Genomic DNA, 18,984 nt, shown 5'->3' on the forward strand with positions numbered 1-18,984 from the left:
GATCATGGCCTCAAAAGTTCAGCCCACAAAGGCATGTCCTCAGAGACTTTCCAGTCTCCCAACTGCTGCACTGGGTGAGACTTCAGTCTATGACCTTCAGCCTATGGAGAAGCTTCTTCACAGCTTCACGGCCACCCTTCCCCAGCTTTCCACCCTGGTTCCCCACCACCTACATTGGCTGCAAGTCACTGCTTCTCTGCTCAGAAGACAGCATTCATCCCTCCAGATCCTATAGCACTTTTAGTAAGACCTCCAAACTTTCAGCAAAGTCTGCCTCCTGTTATTTTACAAATTCTTCTCTAGTCAATACTGGCTGGACAATACCCTCTACAGGTAGATTCCAATATATGCTCTAAAACAGTCACCTGGCCCTAGAGAGAAGCCTGAGTTATTTGGAATTTCTTACATCATATCAAACTGAAACCTGCCTCTTCTGTAATCCTCTCTACCGTCACCACCTTGACTCCTCAGTCCTGCCCTCTGAGCAACATAGCAGATGGCAGCTGAAATTCACAGTCACAGTCCTAGGACCTTACAGGGCTTACAAGACAGGGATTCCAGCTTTGATGCAGTAAGGGGCTCTCCTCTACCTGCTCCCAAAGTGTGGTGCCCAGGGTACCACCTCCAGGTGTGGCCTGCCCTGGCCACTTCAGGGAAAAATAGGACGACCCCCTCCCCAGCAATGTCTAAAGCCAGGACTTCTATTAATGCAGCCAAGCCAAGCCAAGTTCTGTGGGCTTTTCCACGAGGCTGGGTAGAAAATGCACTAATTGATTTTGGGAGCCTAAGGGCAGGACTTTGCCTTTACTTCGCCACTTCCCATCGAGCTCGTTTGGGCTCTGAGCTCTCTCTGTTTGTTGTCCTTGTCCTGCACGTTGGTGACTGGCCATCAGCAATCACCCTGCCATGGACTCTTGCCTCCTGGACCTCCTGCTCACCTCCACTGTAGGGGTCACACCTGGAGGCCCAGACGATACTACTTGCCCCCTGAAATTTCATAATAAACCCTCTGGGTGATGGAACCCACTCCTCTTGACAAAGTCTATTTGCCAGGCTTCCTGAGCCGAGGAGGATAATAATGCCACTTAGTACTTATGATGAGCCAAACACTGTAGCCAACACTTAATCCACATCATCATCTCACAACATCCAAATGAAACTGACCTATTATTGTTCCCATATGACAGGTGAGGAATTTCAAGCTCAGAGAGGGAGAGACTGGCTCAAAGGAACAACAGCAGGTCTGAGAAGAGCCAGGATTTAAATGAAGGACTGTCTGAGCTAGCAGAGCCCTCAGAGACAAGGGAGGCCAAGTCCCCAGGGTGGCAGTCACCCGCCACCCGCCATACCCTTGTCAGGGGGGTGGGTGAGGAGTCAGTTTCCTTGTCTCCAGCAGCAGGGCAACGCCTCTGTCAGAGGCTTTGTGCAGCTCCAGTGAGCCACGCAGTGAAAACCTAGCCGGCCGTGCAGGGCAGTGGTGCCTGCTGTTACCGGGAGAGCCGCATTGCATCGAAGAACCAGATGTCTTGGCTGGTTGCGGTAAGAGATTATGTAATAAACCTTTCTCATGACAAGCAGCCGAGGTCAGGTGTCAGAGCCAAGAACTACTCCTTTGCTTTGGTAAAATGTTGAATTAAAAGAATCCTCCTTTCTCATCTGAATTTGAGTTCTAACTTCTCCCCGCTCCCGCCCTACACTAACTCTCACTCCCCTGTCCCCTCTCCCAGTTATTTACTGAATTTGGAGTTTGACACCATACATCCCAGGATGCCTGAGACAGTCCGGTCATCCCAGGATCCCATCCAGCTCAGCATCTGCCTCCTCCTTTCGCTCTCAGAAGAGTCCCAGTTTGGACAATAAGCTGAATATTCTGGAAACTTAAAACGCACACACTTTCCTTCCCTGGCACCTGTTCCCCTCACATAAATGGGAATAACACTGCCCGCCTCAGGAGAGTAGACCTTTGTAAAACCCACCAAAGCCAGAAGTTCCTCTCTGCCTTCCCTCTGGAGGCAGCTTTCTGAGGCCAGTCTACATACAGCTCTGTTTCATCCAGGAAGCAGTTCAGTGTCAAGCTAGCTGTTCATGCAAAAACCTCTGATTTGGGGAAACACAGCCTGTTGCGGGAAGGAAACAGTTGCCCTGAAGAGAGGAGTTGTCATGTGTGCATGCAAGGAACAAAAGTAACCTGTTTTTGGTCTTCCAAACCTGAGCTGTGGCTCTGCCCTTCTCTCCTCCCTTAGTCCCTACAGCAGATCTCCTGGCTCCTACACAACTCTGTCTCCCTCTCTCTCACATACACACACATACTGTCAACCCAAGGAGTTCCTTCTGCTGGGCTCTCTGGATCTTTCTATCAGGAGCACATTGGAGATGTTTGCTCAGAAGACCTCCCAGGACACCCCACTGCAGTCGTAAGAGTGGTCCTCCTGGTCAGAGTGCTCCCTGCCCAGCCACAGCTGAGTGGGCCATCCCAACCATGCTCACAGGCACTGTGGATTTATGTCTTTAGCTGGGGGTCTGGGCGGGGGTTCTGACTATGCCCACCAAAAATGCCCAGTGACCAGCAGGCACTGGTGTCCCTAAGCCAGCAGAGCAATCCTGGGATTTGGGTCACTTCCTTGCCTACACCTGTCCTCATCCTGGGAGGAAACAAGAGGTGCTCAAGAGCACAGCCCTGAGAGGTGAGGGAGTGGCTGTGATAGGACCAGTTCCCCATAGCCTCATCTGGGTTGACAACCTCTTACTGGAGGTTTGTTAGTAGGCCTGCCACCCACTTGACTCTGAATAAGCTGTTTCAGAGACAGGGACAATTTAAATATCCAGTCTGCAATCTAGGGCTGTCACTGATACTTTAGCATGGGTGAGCAGGCCCATGCACACACTTTGGTCTCAGTAAAACACACACACACTCAAAACAAGATGAAACAGAAACTTGTCAGACCCAGCTACATAATTCAAAAGAACTAAGAGGCTTGCAAGTTTGACTCAAAGTTGCTGTTGCTGCTGCTGCTAAGTCGCTCCAGTCGTGTCCGATTCTGTGCGACCCCATAGACGGCAGCCCACCAGGCTCGTCTCCAGGATTCTCCAGGCAAGAACACTGGAGTGGGTTGCCATTTCCTTCTCCAATGCATGAAAATGAAAAGTGAAAGTGAAGTTGCTCAGTCGTGTCCGACTTTTCACGACCCCATGGACTGCAGCCTACCAGGTTCCTCTGTCCATGGGATTTTCCAGGCAAGAGTACTGGAGTGGGGTGCCATTGCCTTCTCCATTGACTCAAAGTTGAATCCCAGCATTTCTTGTGTCTTTGTTTTTATTGGCAATTATCATATGCCAGGCAATCATCTAAAGGCTTCACACATGTTAACCCAGCTCTGTCTTAGCAAACCAAGGTAACCACTGTGTCACGGCAAAGGTAGGACTCATCCTGGAAGGCTAGGGAGCCTGGCCAGGTAGAGAGGTGTGGAAGGGAAAGATAAGAAGGGGAGGAAATCCAACCTCAGGGCCACTGAGTCTCTTGGCAGCAGTGCAGATTCTAGACAAGGCCTTCCCTCCTTATCGGACAGCTGTGTCCCTCACTCAACCACCTAAATCCCTGACACTGGCCCCACACACAGGTCTTTGCCTAGAAAAGGTTCTCAAAGTTGACTGCCTTCCCCAGATGGGCGTCCCCGCCATCCTCACTCCAATACTACACAGGCAACTTCTCATAACTGGTTGGATGTGTCCCTAAAACTTGTGGGCAATAAGGAGGGGGCAGGGTGGGGGATATTTGGGCCCTTGGAATATATCTTCCATGGAACTGACGGATTGATGCTTGCATTCTCAGAAAAACCATTTAATACCCATGTACTTGCACTAAGCACTAACAAGTATAAGAGTGCTGATACCATAAAGCACTCCCTACTTCCCATCACCACATAACAGAAAGATCTCATGAGCCTTCACACCCCCAGCGGCTTTGGCTGCTATAGACACTTCCCTCTGAGTCTTTGACCTTTAAGTCTCCAGCCTTAGCTGTTCTGCAGGCTGAATTTGCCCCAAACCTGGTCTTTCTCATTTTTCATTGCCTAATGGAGTCTCCATCTGGACTTTCCGATAGTGCTCATCTGTTCAAACCCATAGGACAGAACCCAGGGCCAGAGGCCCAGAAGGCCTGATTTCTGCCACCAGCAGCTGGGTGACCCTGGGTAGGTTTCTTTGGATGTCATCATCCTCATGGGTAAAATATAGGGAGCATGCAAGAAACTACCCAAGGCTCCCTCCTGACTCCAAAGGGAGTCAATCACCCTCATCTCCCTTCCCCCTTCCAAGGAGCTCCTCCATGCTCTCATGCTGCTAACAATTGCTTCATTCTTCTCCCAGCAAACTAGCACAAAATGTCAGTGTCCAGTTTGACTCTTTTCTTTCTCCCTCAAATCCAATCAGTCACCAAATCCTGCAGGATTTCTTGGCAAGCTCATTCACCTCTGTTCCCTCCTCTCCACCCATTGACTTGATTTAGGTCCTAATCTACCACAAAGGGTTATTCCAACAGCACATTTTCATAAACCCCTCCCTGTCTCTCCAACCTGCCCTTCTCAGCCTGGAATCCTCCTGAAAGCACAGCCTTCACCTAGTCTCAAGGTCATCGACATTACATTTAAATTCTTTAACTTCAGCTTTCAAGACCTTCCAGGATCTCCCCAGCCTGAGACTCCAGCCTCACTTCTCCTAGAGTCCCCTCCCCATCCCACTCTGTGACTCCAGCCCTGCAGGCTACTTATCATGCTTGTCCTAGTCTTTCAGAGTCTGCTCTTGTTCCTCGCCTTATCTCCAGCACAAAACCATCTGCCTTTTTCCCCCTTTACTGAAGTCAACACTGCAACACCAGCCAGCTCAAGGCCCTTGTCTGCCACAAACTCTTCCTCAACATCTGCTGAGGGTTGGGTGGAACATGAGGGCTGATGCAGCCCCAGGGCAGCTCAGAGTTTGGAGAGGGCGTGGACAGAGACATGCAAATGATGTGCATTAAGTACCATTGCAGAGATCTGTATATGACAAAAATGACTTGGGGGTTGAGGAGGGAGAGGTGTTTCAAGACTTTGATCTGCCTCCTGAAGGATTAGCAAAGAGTTCATGCATCTTGCAGAGCAGAGACAAAAGGACTTCCCAGGAAGAGAAAATAGTGTATGTAAAGGCAGAGAGGCACAAAATATAGAAATTGTTAAGCTACTCAGTTTGGAGAACAGTGGAGATGCAGCTGGTGAGTCAAATTATTGCCAGCCTCTGTGGAACTCTGAATGCCAAACAAGGATGGTATACTTTATCCTTTTCAGAGGCAAGCCTATCCCATCTTGTCTAGACCTTCCATCTACAAATGTGTTACAGAAGCCAAGATTACTACACAACATGGAACATGATGACTAAAAGCACTGTGCACAGTGAAAACTGGGTTCTCGTGTGCGTAAATGTGTTTGTGACTGAGAGAGGAAATCAAAGAATTACCAGGAAGCACCATAGTAAGGATTACCTAGGAGCACTAAATAGAAATCATACATTTCCCAAAGATAAAGCTGAGAGTGAGCAGCGCCCTGGAACTCTCAAAGCCTTGAGGAGATCTAGGTCTAAAGGTAAACAGATGCTCTAAGATGGCATCTCCTAGCTGAGTATTCACTGCATGAGAGATAAGAATGGCCCTCATGAAGATCTGCAAGACTTGGCTTTCAGAATCTATAAAGGATACAGCCCACCCTTCTGGGACCAGCAGTGGCTTCTGCAAAAACTGAGACACATAGTGTTGAAACCAAAGAATGATGCTAGGAAAACAAGTGGAACTGCTCTGAGGAAGGAGGAAGCAGGAAAAATAGTGACTCAGGAAAATACAAAGCTGCCAAGAGTTTCAGCCTAGTTGTGCCCACACCAAGTGATGACAATGTGACATTTTTTTTTTTTTTTCCTGAGTGATACTTCTTGAATGAGGGTGCTCAGTCTGGGAACTTAATAAACCTTTAAGTTTATTGTTTCAACGTTTAACTGCCTCAACGGGGCTGTTCATATTAGCTATTCCTTCCCATGTTTTGCAAAAGGGGATCCACCAGAAGATTTCAAGCAGAAGTGTCATGAACAAATCTATGTATCAGGAAGGAAATGTTTTTGATAGCCAAGTGAAAAACAGCTTCCAAATATTACCGCAAATGTGACAGTCTAAAGGCTATGCCATTCATTGTCCAAAGTGCAATTCTTTCAGGACTGTTCCTCCCTCCTCACTTCGCCATCTGGCCCCTTAGCCCATAGATTCTGTCTCTCTCATCTCTCCTACCTGTATCCTCTCTGGGCTCCAGCACAGGCCCTAGTCACTTCTATCTTAATTGATCTTCCACTGGGCTTCTCCAACCCCAGGGTCTCTTACCCAGCAGTTTCCACTTGGCCTTCATCATAATCACAGAGGAATTCGGTAAAAAACATACCAGACCTACTTAATCTGAGTAATTTAAAAGCTCCCTAGGCGATTCTGAGGCTCAGCCAGGTTTGCAAACTACTGTTTTTTTTCAATCCTTGCTATGATAAGTGAAGGGGCTGCACTGCTGAGAACTTCCGAGAAATGCAGAACTCAGGTTCCACCCCGACCTGGGAATCAGAATTTGCATTTGAACAAGATCTCCAGGTGACTCTTAAGCTTGTTAAAGGTTGAAAAGCACTGCTACCAAGTGTTGCCAGATCATTCATTCCACAAATATTTACTGGATTTTCTCCCTGGGCTAGAGGTTTGGGAGGCTGAAAGGGTCAAGGGCCAAGGTCCCAGACTTTAAATTCAGAGAACCATCAATCAATCTCCTGCTTAAAAGCCATTATTGAGGCTCATGCTTTCAAAGCCCAGACTTCTCCACCTGGCCTTCATGGCCCGCTGGGAACAGGTTTCTTCCTCATCACCAGCTTTATTGTCTCTCACTTGCCACTGGAGCCAAACTGGGCCACTTGCCACTTCTCAGGCTATGAAGTGCTTGCTTGCCTACACAGTTCTCACAGGGCAGGTCACACTCTACCTACCTCTGCCTAGAGAAATCTTTCGAGGTCCAACATGCACGTGACACCCTCTTCCTGAAATTATCCCAGGTTTTACGCAGTCAGATGAAAGGCAAATTCCCAAAATGCTTTGCTCTTGCCTCCTTCATAGTATTTATTTCATTCTACTTGTCAGGCACCTGTAGCACATAGCTACCCCAGTAAAGAGACTATGATGCTGTTTATCTCTGCAGCAGCAATACACTAGTAACTGGCACATCACTGAATCTCAAATAATACTAACAATAATGTATTAAGTAAAAATTATGAATGAATGTAGTAAAAGCTCACCAGTCCCCCTCATCTCCCACTTCAAAGTCATCTAAATATGAATTTAAGCAGATTATATATAGACTACCTAAGCCTCAAGCCAAAAAGAAATAACCTCTATCAAGTATTTTTTCATGTAGTACAAATAATAATCAAAGACTGAACACGCAGAAGATGAATTTTGTGTACAGCCAACTGCCTTTGTTGGGCATTAAACTTCATAGAATGCAACACAAAATTTGAAAACATTGCAGATTTGTATTACAATTGATTAAGGAACTGGGAGAAAGAGATATGAGACAGGAAGTGAACGAAAATATGCAAAGGGAGACATATCTATACTAAACATCCAGCTGCTCTAAAAGTAAAAATACTCTGGATTTGTTTTTTAAGAGGACTGAATGAATGCGGGCTAGAGTGCCTGTTTTGGTCTTATGCAAACTTTGGAAGTCTTGGTCTTTAAATATACAATCTTATTTTCATCTGAGGAACAACTGCAGGTCTGGAGTCAGGATGTCATGAAGGAGAGGAGCCCTCTTTCAAACAGAACCATCCCCGTCTTGCCGTCTACTGGGACGCAGTGGCTTGAGGTTTGGAAAAGCATGTTGCATTTTTCCAATTACAGTACAGAGTTGATTTCGGCTAAGGCGCTGTAGCTGGACGCACGCTCTGTGGAACACCGATTTGCTTCGGCAAAACGGACCGTAAGCTTCCCGACCACCTTGGGCTCTCTCTCTAGACTACGCCGCTGCTCCAACCGACTGAGCAGAGCTCTGACACACTCACTACACACAACTGGGATGACTGGCCACCTTGCGCATCTCCAGGGCAATCCCGGCACCTGTAGGGGCGCGGACAGTCCGCAGACTCCGGACAGGACTGGCAGGAGACGCGGAGCAAATCCCCACGAGTTATATTCTCCTCCAAATCTGGCCAGAGAAGGGGAGGAGGGTCCCCGCCCCCGCGTCTGGGACACACTAGGGGATCTCGGTTCCTAAGGCAATTCCCCTGAGGGGGCTCCCAGTTCAGCCTGCGCAGCGGGCCCCGGGGGCGTGGGGAGAACCCACTGACCTGGGTGCAGGGCTCCTCTCCGGACAGCTCAGGTGTGCGGGCCTTTCACTTGTCCCCCCCACCTCCGAACATGAGAGCCGAAAAACAAGCAGCAGGCCACTGACCCACCGGCCAACTAACCGACCAACCAGCGGACCGACCGGCAGCGGCCGAGTCCGGAGCCCACGTGACGGGGGCGGGGACCCACGGGAGACTCTGGAGGCTCGTCCCGGAGCGCCCGTTCCCAGACCGCCCCACCTTCCCCCGGGACCGCCCCTCTGCCACGCCGCCTCCCTCTAGGCTCCGTGGCAGCCCGCAGGGACCCAACCGCCAAGAGTCCTAGTTCCTTAGAGACCTGACCCGTCAACCCCGCCCCTTCGAACCTGCTTAGCCCTCGCCGGTCCAGCCCCAGCCCCGCCCCAGCTCTGGCACCGCCTCCTAGGCCGACTTTATCGTCCCCTAAGCCCCGCCTCTCTCTGGCGGCCACGCCCCATCTGAGCCACGCCCCCGCTCTTGTCACCTCCCTCTCCAGCACCCTTCCGGCCCCGGGTGACGCCTGGTGGTCCTCAGCTCCCTGTTCCCTGGGCTTCTCTAGCCCTTGAGCACCGTTTCTTGGCCATAGGGAATAAAAGCGAAAAGCAGAAAGGGAACTTGTGTCGAGAATTGCAAAAAGAGATGTCATAGAGAGAATGTTTTAGAGGCAGTCCCAGCGCAGCAACCGTTGGGTGTGCGGACTTCTGAGCCCAGGCGATCTAGTTCAAATTGAGGTTGGCCTGAAGGCAATCTCATTTCTTCTCTCTGACCGCCCCCAGTTCGGAAGACTGAGTCACCCTAGGATCTGGCCGCTTTCGAACCCCGCGACCTGGAGTGGAGGTCCCTCTAGCGGTCAGCGCCAATCAAAGGCGCAGGCACCCGTTCTTGTGAACAGCTGGCGATAAGCAGTCCTGTCCTGTGCCCAGCATTTAGGCGGGGGCTCCACAGGAGCACAAGAAAAGCTTTGCTGAGCGCAGGAATGGATTGTAGAATCAGGGCAGGACTGGGCCTTTGGGGACCTAGTCCAAGGCCTTCCCCCGGTGTAGGGCGTGAATCCCCTTTGGTGGTACTGCTAGATTGTTGCCCTGTCTGGGCCCACAAGACTTGGTTGCTCGGTTCAGCGGATTAAAATCCCTGTGGGCCTCAGATGGCATCGACACCAAGGACTCTGGCATAGTCCCCAGCTCTGGCAGGAGTCACTACCTCCCTAACCTCAGTTTTTATCTACATTTCTACAGGCTGGATTGTTGTTGATCAACTCCACATCTTTTTTTATATTATCCTGATGGTCTGAAATTACCAGTGTGCACAGAAGACTTGTACATGCAAACAAAACTTAAGCCACCCTGGCAAACATGAGACTCTGGTCACTGCAGGAACCTGGCCAGAGGCAGGCCAAGGGCAAAGCCAGCAGAGGAAGGCTGGGGCCCGCAAGAGTTGTGTTACAACACGACACTCTTCAGTTATCTTTCACTTCCTTAAAATAGCAGCTCAGAGGCCTTTATAGAGGAGGCTGCCATGGTTCACAGGAGTTCATGGGTGTTTCCAAATCCCACATGCTATTGCCCTAGTGGACCCGCAGTCGTCAGAAAATGCTAGTCTGTTCTTTAGAACTATACAATTACTTTTTAAAAATCATCTTTAAAAATGGTGTAAGTCACAGACATTGAAAATAAATTCTGGTTACCAAAAGGGAAAGGGGGGTGATGGATAAATTAGGAGTTTGGGATTAGCAGATACACACTAATACATATATATATATAAGATAAACAAGGATTTACTGTATAGCACAGGGGACTATACTCAATATTTGTAGTAACCTATAATAAAAAGAAGGTGAAAAAGAATATATATGTATAATGCATCACTTTGCTGTACACCTGAAACTAATACAACATTGTATATCAACTATACTTCAATTTTTAAAAAATGATGTAAATCATTGACTTTCCAGCTTATTCACACTTTGGAACCATTTTAAGGGAGGGAACTTAAAAATTACAGCACTGTCTGGTCCCACCTCCTTAGGCTCTGATTGAATGGTCTGGGGGTATGGCTTGGCATCAGGATTTTTAAAAGCTCCTGAGGTGATTCTTAGGTGCAGTCAAGTTTAAGAACCACTGGTCTAGGTCTTAGGAGCTTCAATCCTCAGTAAAATCCAACAAGAGACTAGAACCTTAAAGTTCATCTGAAAGAAGCCCAAGAAGTGTCCACAGATCTACACGTTTACCCCTGGCTCCCAAGAAACAAAGTGCCCCGTTAACGGGGGCTTCCAGGAGAAAATGTCTTAACCTAAAAAGGTGATTCTAGCTGCAGAAATTTAACGCATGAGAGTGGGTTGTTAGTGGCAGGTGTGCCCTGCATAACTGTCAAAGCAAAGCATATCACAGATGAATGGTAGACAGCGCATCACAGGCAGCCTCTTTGCGCCTCCAAAGGAACCGTGTATGCAGGATTTAAGTGTAATCCCACTCTGATTAATTCCCCTGCTACCCTCGTCTGTGAGGCATATTCCTTTTCCCTGTGAAATAGGTAATGTTATTTTACCCATGGGGCAGCAAATGGCCCCCAAACCATGGAATGGGTAATATCACCACATTTATTTATTCATACCTGCCTCATTCCACAATGGATTTGAGCTCTCTGTATCACTCTGTCAGAACTGTGGGTAACTGTGCTATGTCCATGGGGTTAGCAATTCCATTCTGCCAAACAGCTACTCAAATGCTATGCAAAAGAAATACGCAAAAGAAAAAGAAAAAAACAACTACCCCTCTCTTCACTGCCTATGGTTCCAGCCTGGTCTTGGCAGAGTTGGAAAACAGCTGCAAACACACAGAGCAAACCCTCTCATGTGACCAACCTGGGAAGACAGAGGCCCCAGCACATGACACAGACTGGCACCACAGCCTGCACTTGTGACCCGAACCAGCCTGCAGTGAACAAATGTGTGGGAAAGAGTTTGAAGAAGCCCCTCCAGACGGGCCCAGGTGGTCTCTGTCCCCTGTGCCACGTGGCACGCCTGCTGTGGCAGGGAGTCCCTTGCCTGCTGTCTGGCATCCATCCAGATTCCAGAATACTTACTGAAGGCCTCAGTGGGCTGGGGATTGTTCACAGTAAATCCAGGCACAGGCAGCACTCCCTGAGACTTTTATGCTGAGGGCATGTAGGCAAATAGAACCTGATGAGGTTTATTTGCTTAGTGTCACTTTTATTATGTTTCAGGCAAGAAGAAAGAAGCAGGGGAAGGTAAGGCAAGATAAGTCTACAGGGGGGTCCTCACCCTTAAGCTGGTTTTCTGGAGGAAGTAGCTTTTCAAAGGCCTATAGGAGGGTCTTGTGCAGGCATGAAACTAGCTAAAGGGGCAGGACATTATTTTTAGGCTGAAATGATTAACAAATTGCTTAGAAAAGGTTGGGTGAACAAATATATATATTTGATGCTTCCTTGGACAATGACAAGATTATGGGCTTTGCGGTATTTTCTAGCTCTTTCCTTTTGTAGCTTTGGTACTTTGAATGGCTCACCAAAACCCTCTGTCTATAAAGACTTGTCCTGTCTATCTCGTAAGGGTGAGATGAGTTCTAACACGGGTGCAGACACTTTATAACTGGAAAGTGGTATTCAAATGGTAATATTTTCACTTTCTTATTACGACTACCTTGCTTGGTATAGGGACAGTACCAGGGGAAATCAAAATTAAACATCAACAAGAAATATTACTTTACACTATTGATACTATGTATAGAATAGATAACTAAAGAGAACATACTGTATAGCACAGGGAATTCTACTTAATGCACTGTGGTGACCTGAATGGGAAGGAAGTCCAAAAGGAAGGAGATACGTGTGTATGCAGGGCTGATTCATTTTGCTGTACAGTAGAAACTAACATAACATTGAAAGCAACTACACTCCAATAAAAATTAATCCAAGAAAACAGTACTTTAGTTGGGCAGTGAATAACAGGAGAATATCAACAGGCAACTGTAAAAGAGGAAAGAACTTGGGCAAAGGCCAGAGGGGAGAAAAGCCAGGAGTATGAGGGTGTGGCCTACATCTCTAATGGCTGGGAAGGTGAGGGTAGGGAGAGTTATCAAAGCACATGCTAAAATGCTTTACTAAAAAGAAAAGGTTGGAAGTAAGCTGAATCAGGACGTGGAAGGCCTTGAGCACCAGGGCGTTGGGATGGATAATGGAAGTTGCTGAAAATTCCTGAATGACAGACCGTCATCTAAGCTCTTAGAGGATACTGAAGGCAGTACCATCCAGAAAAGGATGTGTGTGCATCCCCACATCCCCTCATCTCCCTGTGTGCCATTAGTGGGATGCTATTAATATATTAAAACTATAGGATATTACAGAGGGGCCCTGGCCCCTCATCCTGGAACACAGCATCCCTGGCCATCTCCCTCCCTGCTGTAATGCATCACTGGGGAGGCTGCTTTCTCCTGGTCTGGAGTTTGTAAAGGATCTGATTTCCATCATTCCAGGCATAGAGCTGCTTGTCTCTGGGGTTGTAATGGATCATGGAGTGACTTCTCGGCCGCCTGGGGAAGAACAAGTTGGGCAGAGTCTCTTCAGTGATGGTGCCAAGAGGATCGTAGACACAGGTGATGCGATGTGGGCCACGGCCTCCAAAACTGTAGACCACGTAGAGGACCCCACACAAGAGGAATGAGGCTTCAGCGTCCTGGCTTCTGCATGGAGTGTCCCATGAATGTTCTACTCCCAGCGTGTCAGGCTCAATTTTTGTGAGAACCAAATGGCCGTGGATGCTTGGCCCGGAGTGGATGGCCCAGAGCCCATGCTCATCCACAGCCAGGTCAATGTAAGTCGAAGGGGAGTGCTGATAGGCCAGGGCTCTTCCTGCTCCTCCAAAGAGAAGCATCCGGTCTTCTACAATCCTCTTCTGCAGGTTATATTTGATGATCTCATTGGGAGTCCCTTGGCTGTGAAAAAATAGGAAACCTTTGTAGATCGCTTGGCCTGTTCCCTGCCAGGAATGTGTTAGCATCAGCTTCCGGGGGGCTGGCTTGGTGCTATCTTCCATGAAGGCCCGTATATTGGCAAATTCCCAGACAGTGTTGTTTCTGGACCCAATGAAGACATAAACCTTTGGAGAGTCACTGACAGCATCTTTCATCCAAGAGCCATCTGTGTCCATCGTCTTCTTCACTATTTTCAGAGACTTTATGCCCATCAGCATATTGTCACAGCCTGGCCACAAAGGAGAAAAAGTAGAGGTTACTTTATGAACATATGAGATGTCTGCTTTTCTCACAGATTTTTTTTTTCCTTCAGTGTCTAATATTAAATTATCACACAGAGATCAGTCAATGATTGTAGGATTCAATGAATCAAAGATTTTAAAGAATAACTGACTCTGTGAAGGGACCTGCTGTCCAGTTATAAGAGTATTCATTAGTCAAGTTAATCAAATCAAGATATAAACAACTATTTGCTGTGTCCTAGGCCCTGTTCACTCTCCAGAGCACTTCAAGGTGACACACTGAGAATGGAACCACCTAATCCGATTGTGTTTGCCGAGATTTTACTAGGGTTCTGCTGTAAACTTAGCTTATAGTACTGTCTTAGAACAGGTCTAAGTACTAAGGATAGTAATTATAGTATCAACCCTACAACTTGAGAAGATGACCTTCCAGGAAGGATTCTGGTTCTTAACCCTACTAGAACACTGTTGTTGTTGTTGTTGAGTTGCTCAGTTGTGTCTGAATCTTTGAGACCCCGTGGACTGCAGCATGCCAGACTTCCCTGTCCTTCACTATCTCACTAAATTTGAGTTTGCTCAAATTCATATCCATTGACTCATTACTCATTTACTCATGATGAATGCATGCATGCCTTTAGTCAGCCGACTTTGGATACCAACAAAAAGCAAGATACTAAGCTAGGTGTTATGAGCTGGGGGTACAATGGACTGGGGTACAATGATAAATTACATACAGTTCTTGCTTAATAGGTGCATGACTCTAGATATAAAGCTTAAAATGAATTTTTTTTTTCAAAAAAGAGGACAGAGAAGAGACATATCATTTGATACAGGGGAGAACCTGCCTTTGAGTTAGTCCTTGAAAGACACCTTGGAGGACATTCTGAGAGGGGTGGGAGAAACTGTCCCAATAGTTAACAAAACTGCATTTGGGAAAGTCCTTCAAACTTGGTGAAGTAGTATAGAGTTTCATCCAGTATAAGCTAAATCCTTTGTGTATAAAACTAGATGCATAAAACAAACTAGTTGAAACCTGTTCTGTGCCTGGAACCTTGAGGGTGGAGCTAAGGAATATGGATGAATTCTCCAGGAAAGTAGGGAGCTACTGAAGCTTTTGAATAATAATGAAACATGGCCAAGCTGTTCTACAAGACTAATTAAGCTGGTAGTCACATGTACAATAGAGACATAGGAAAGAGACTAAAATCAGGGAAACCAAGCAGAAGGTATTTCTATAATCCAAACAGATGAAAGGGTCTAAACTAGGTGGAGGAAGATGAAGTAAAAAGAAGGGGCCTACATTTCTCTAGCTCCTCACTGCCACTCAGACTATTACTCTCTCAAAAAACCCTTCCTTCTTTGATCCTAGATTAATTCAAAGATCTGCCTCTGCCCTTGAGAGCTGTGTGTTGGTGGAGAAAATCTCACATTGGTGCCTATTGATGTCATTACACTAAGGGGTCTCCAGAGTCAACTGAGCCCTAAATACTATACTGCTCTCCATGCTCAGCCCATCTTCCACACGGCAGCTATCTTAAAGCCCTCCCTTTGCCCCACAACTAGCCCATCAATCCTTCATAATGCCTTCGCAAACATAAATACTATTAGACATGAACTTTCTCGACTTCCTGCTCCTCACTTACAGACTTTTTCTTCAACTCCTAACCTGGCTACCCTCCCACACATCTTCGAAGCGGCCATGCCATTCCTCCTGTGAAGACTAATTAGTTCACCTGCACTCCTGTCTCATCCTTTCCTGCCTTCTAGATTTCCTCCATGAATCATTCCCCTTTCTAGCTCAGATTTCTCCTTCACTACTAGTTCTTTAGCTTGTAAATATCAATTCTCTCACAATTAGACACCCTTTTCAACTTATTTCACTCTACCATTTTATAGAACTAGATTCTCCTATAGTTTGTACTCTCTGCACCCATTTCTTCACCTCCCATTCTTTCACTTCACCATAACTTCACAAAAATGACCCTTTATAACTTGGCCAGGGACTTCCTAACTGAAAACTTAACCTTTTTATGTCCGTATCTTAGCTGATCTTTCTGTAGAATGGCAATATTGATTAGTTCCTCCTTCTTGAAGATTTTTTTCTCCCTTGATCTTTTAACAATATGTATATATTTACTTATTTCTAATATATTTTTTGGCTGTGCTGGATCTTTGTTGCTGTGCGGGCTTTTCTCTAGAGGCAGCAAGTCGAGGCTACGCTCTCGTTGCAGTGTGTGAGCTCTAGGGTACACGGGCTTCAGTAGTTGTGGCACATTAGCTCAGCAGTTCTGGCTCTTGGGCTCTAGAGCACAGGCTCAATAGCTGTGGTGAACAGGCCTAGTTGCTTCCCGGCATCTGGGATCTTCCTGGATCAGGGATCGAACCCCTGCTTCCTGCATAGCAGGCAGATTTTTTTTTTTTACCACTGAACCACCAGAGAAGCCCTCCCTTGAGCTCTGTGTCACCACAGAGACAAATGTGTGTGTTCATCAAGTGCCATTTCATTTTCCTCTTCTCCAGTCACACGTTCGCAGCCTCCTTTGTACATAAGCTGTACCCATTGATCTATGTCCTGTCCAGTGGGATGTGGACAGAAGTGGTGTAAGCCCTTTCCACCTGGCCCTTACACATGCTATCTTCAAGAAGACCTTAGGGTCTTGGAATTCTCATGGTGAACAAGTTAGAGAGAGACGTGGGTCAAGATTAGATGAATGCCACTCGTCATTTTAGGAAAAGTGGGTCATCGGTTCCAGTCATGAGCTTGTTGCTGGGACTGCCCTGTTTAGAAAGTCTGTTATGAAGTAAGCAGTGTCACAGAGGCAGGGTGTGGTGGCCTGACTAAAAGCATGAGAAACCCTGTACGTCTCCCTCAAATCCTGCCGAGGTCTATATCGTAGGTAGGAGAGGAAAGTCTTAAGAAAAGAACAGGAAGTCTCTGGGTCTCCCTCACTGACTGCTAATAGGGTGAGGTGGTGGAATGACTGCTGAATATATAACAGTCTCTTGAGGAGAACTGAACATTCCAAGGGCCTCCGCAAATCCTTCCAAAAGCTTCAATATAAGAAACTAGGTGTGCCAGTGGGTTGTTATTTTGTTCTTAATAAATACATAGGTTCTCCAGCAGGCCAACTGGAGGCCAAATGGAGTCAGAGGAAAAGAAATATGGTGAAAGGAGAGAGAGTGGACACAAGGAAGAAAGATGTATGGCCAGAGAAGTCCCAGAGGTGGAGGTGAGTAAGCATTTAGCAAATTGCATGTACTGCCAGTTATTTGGGAATCAGTCATGAATGACAAGAAAAAAAAAATCCAGAAAGATGGGAGGACAAAGAAAAGCAAGGTGTTCTACAATCAAGAGAAGAAAGAGTTTCAGGGAGAAGTAGCAATCAAGAAATCAACGTTTACTGAGAAGTTGGTTAGGATGAAGACCGAGAATTGACTCAGATTTTGCAACATGGAGGTTGTTGGTGACTTTGAGAAAAGCTGATCCAGTGGAGTAGGCAGGGGAATTTAGACCAGTGGAGACCTGGAGCTGATCTGAGTAGCTTAGCGCATAATTGGAGGTGAGGAACCCTACCACAGTTCTTTAATCAATTCATCACCCACAATGAAGCCAGTGTTTGCTGAATGAACGAGTTTTCCAACTAACCAATCAATTGCACATGAACCCATATTATTTGCCTTCCCACCTGCTCTCTCTACTTCTGCAGTGAATCTTGTTCCTTTCACCAACTCAAGAACTTAGCACCTGAAATTACCTCTGTTCTCCTGCCCAACAGTCTCTTCCTCCCCCTCTGTAAACAACCAGGTTATAAGATCATCCTAGAAGCTTCCCAGTGTGACCCCATTTCTCTGCTCCACTTTATAATAAAACTCCTTAAAAGAGGAGGTTCCTCACCTCCAATTATGCCCTAAGCTACTCAGATCAGCTCCAGGTCTCCACAGGTCTAAATTCCACTGCCTGCTCCACTGGATCAGCTTTTCTCAAGGTCACCAACAACTTTCATGTTGCAAAATCTAACGGTCAATTCTCAGTCTTCATCGTGATCAACTTCTCAGTTAACTTTGATCACTTGATTGCTACTTCTCCCTGAAACTCTTTCTTCTCTTCATTGTAGAACACCTCTGCTTTTCTTTGTCCTCCTATCTTTCTGGATTTTTTTTCTCTTGGCATTCATGACTGGTCCCTTATCATCATCTACCTTTAAGTGTTTTGTCCTCAGACCTTTTCTTTTCTCTATTTACAATAACTTTCCAAGTAACTTCATTCTTTCCCATGGCTCTGAATAGCACTGTAAATTCTGAATAATGAATAAATAAAAATTTCTATCTGGAATGACATCTTATCTAGATGTCTATTTAGCCCTAAACTGTTTCATCCAACAGCCTACTCCATGTTCCTATTTGGCTACCTTCAAACTTCCTTTGTACAAAGCAGAACTCTTGCTTTTATTCCCCAAACTCTCTTCCTCTCCCCATTTCAAGCAAAAATCATCAATCAAATTACCTGCCCAGAAGTCATCTTTGATTCCTTTCTTTCCATCTCTCCACACTGGCAAGTGCTGGTAGTAAACCTAACTTTAAATTATGATGTTATACTTAAATTAAAATGCTCAATATATTTCTATATCCTCCTCTTTCCACCCCCTCCTTTCCCCCTGCACTCTATGAATCTTCACCTTTTGCCTGGACCACTACCACTAATTTGTCTCTCTGAGTTTACTTTTGCTTATCTACAGAATGTTCTCCACAAAGCAGTAGGAGTGATCTGTATAAAAACATAAATTATGTGACTGACTTGCTAAATGCTTTTCCCTACCACTCTTGGAATAAAATCCTAACTTGGCTTAAAACATCTATCTGATTTGGCTTCTCCCTGTCTCTGGGACTTGATCCTCCACTCCCTCCCTACACTCCCACCTTGCCTCTCTGTACCTTGCCTCACTGTGTGGACATTACATTGGCTTTCCTGCTATTCTGGGAGCTGTCAAGTTTGTTTCCACCTCAGGACTCTTGCACTTGAAATTCTTTCTGCTGGGAGTGTTCTTTACTTTGATCCTCCACAGTCTGATCCTACTCATCCTTCAAATATCAGTTTCAATTTCATCTCCTTAAGAGGCTTCCTGTGACTACTGTATCTAAATTTAAAGTGATCTACTGTAGTATCTCTCTTATTTCCTTGAGATCATTTATTGAGTTTTGTAATTATGTTATCTATTTTATTTACTACTGTGCTGTCCTTCTCCTCCACTAGACTATAAGATCCACAAAACAAGGCCTTTGTGTTCATGTTTACTATTGTACTCCACTGCCTGAGAGCTCTGTGGGTTCAATAAACATCTACTGAATTAGTAAGG

The 18,984-nt window shown here is 46.3% G+C and overlaps 2 protein-coding genes across 21 annotated transcripts in view; both read right to left on the minus strand.

The window, feature by feature from the left end:
• The window catches only part of PPFIBP2 (PPFIB scaffold protein 2), a 174,797-nt gene extending 165,965 nt beyond the window's left edge, over positions 1-8,832 (minus strand). For 12 of the 20 annotated variants that reach the window (XR_014068678.1, XR_014068677.1, XM_081540848.1 and 9 more), the window contains exon 1: positions 8,386-8,721. The gene's annotated coding sequence lies outside the window, so the exon portion shown is untranslated. Of the gene's footprint in view, positions 1-8,385; positions 8,722-8,747 lie in introns of those variants that run through there. The other 8 variants (XM_081540860.1, XM_081540855.1, XM_081540849.1 and 5 more) reach the window with 4 other exon arrangements.
• Positions 8,833-10,154: 1,322 nt separating this feature from the next.
• The window catches only part of OLFML1 (olfactomedin like 1), a 30,336-nt gene continuing 21,506 nt past the window's right edge, over positions 10,155-18,984 (minus strand). The window contains exon 3 of the mRNA XM_081540903.1: positions 10,155-13,617. Coding sequence (XP_081397029.1) covers positions 12,827-13,617 — 791 coding nt within the window. The 3' untranslated portion in view covers positions 10,155-12,826. The remainder of the gene's footprint in view (positions 13,618-18,984) is intronic.

The sequence above is a fragment of the Giraffa tippelskirchi genome, chromosome 11 (assembly GCF_054371585.1).
Source record: "Giraffa tippelskirchi isolate mGirTip1 chromosome 11, T2T-mGirTip1v1.2.pri, whole genome shotgun sequence".
Taxonomy (NCBI): Eukaryota; Metazoa; Chordata; class Mammalia; order Artiodactyla; family Giraffidae; genus Giraffa; species Giraffa tippelskirchi.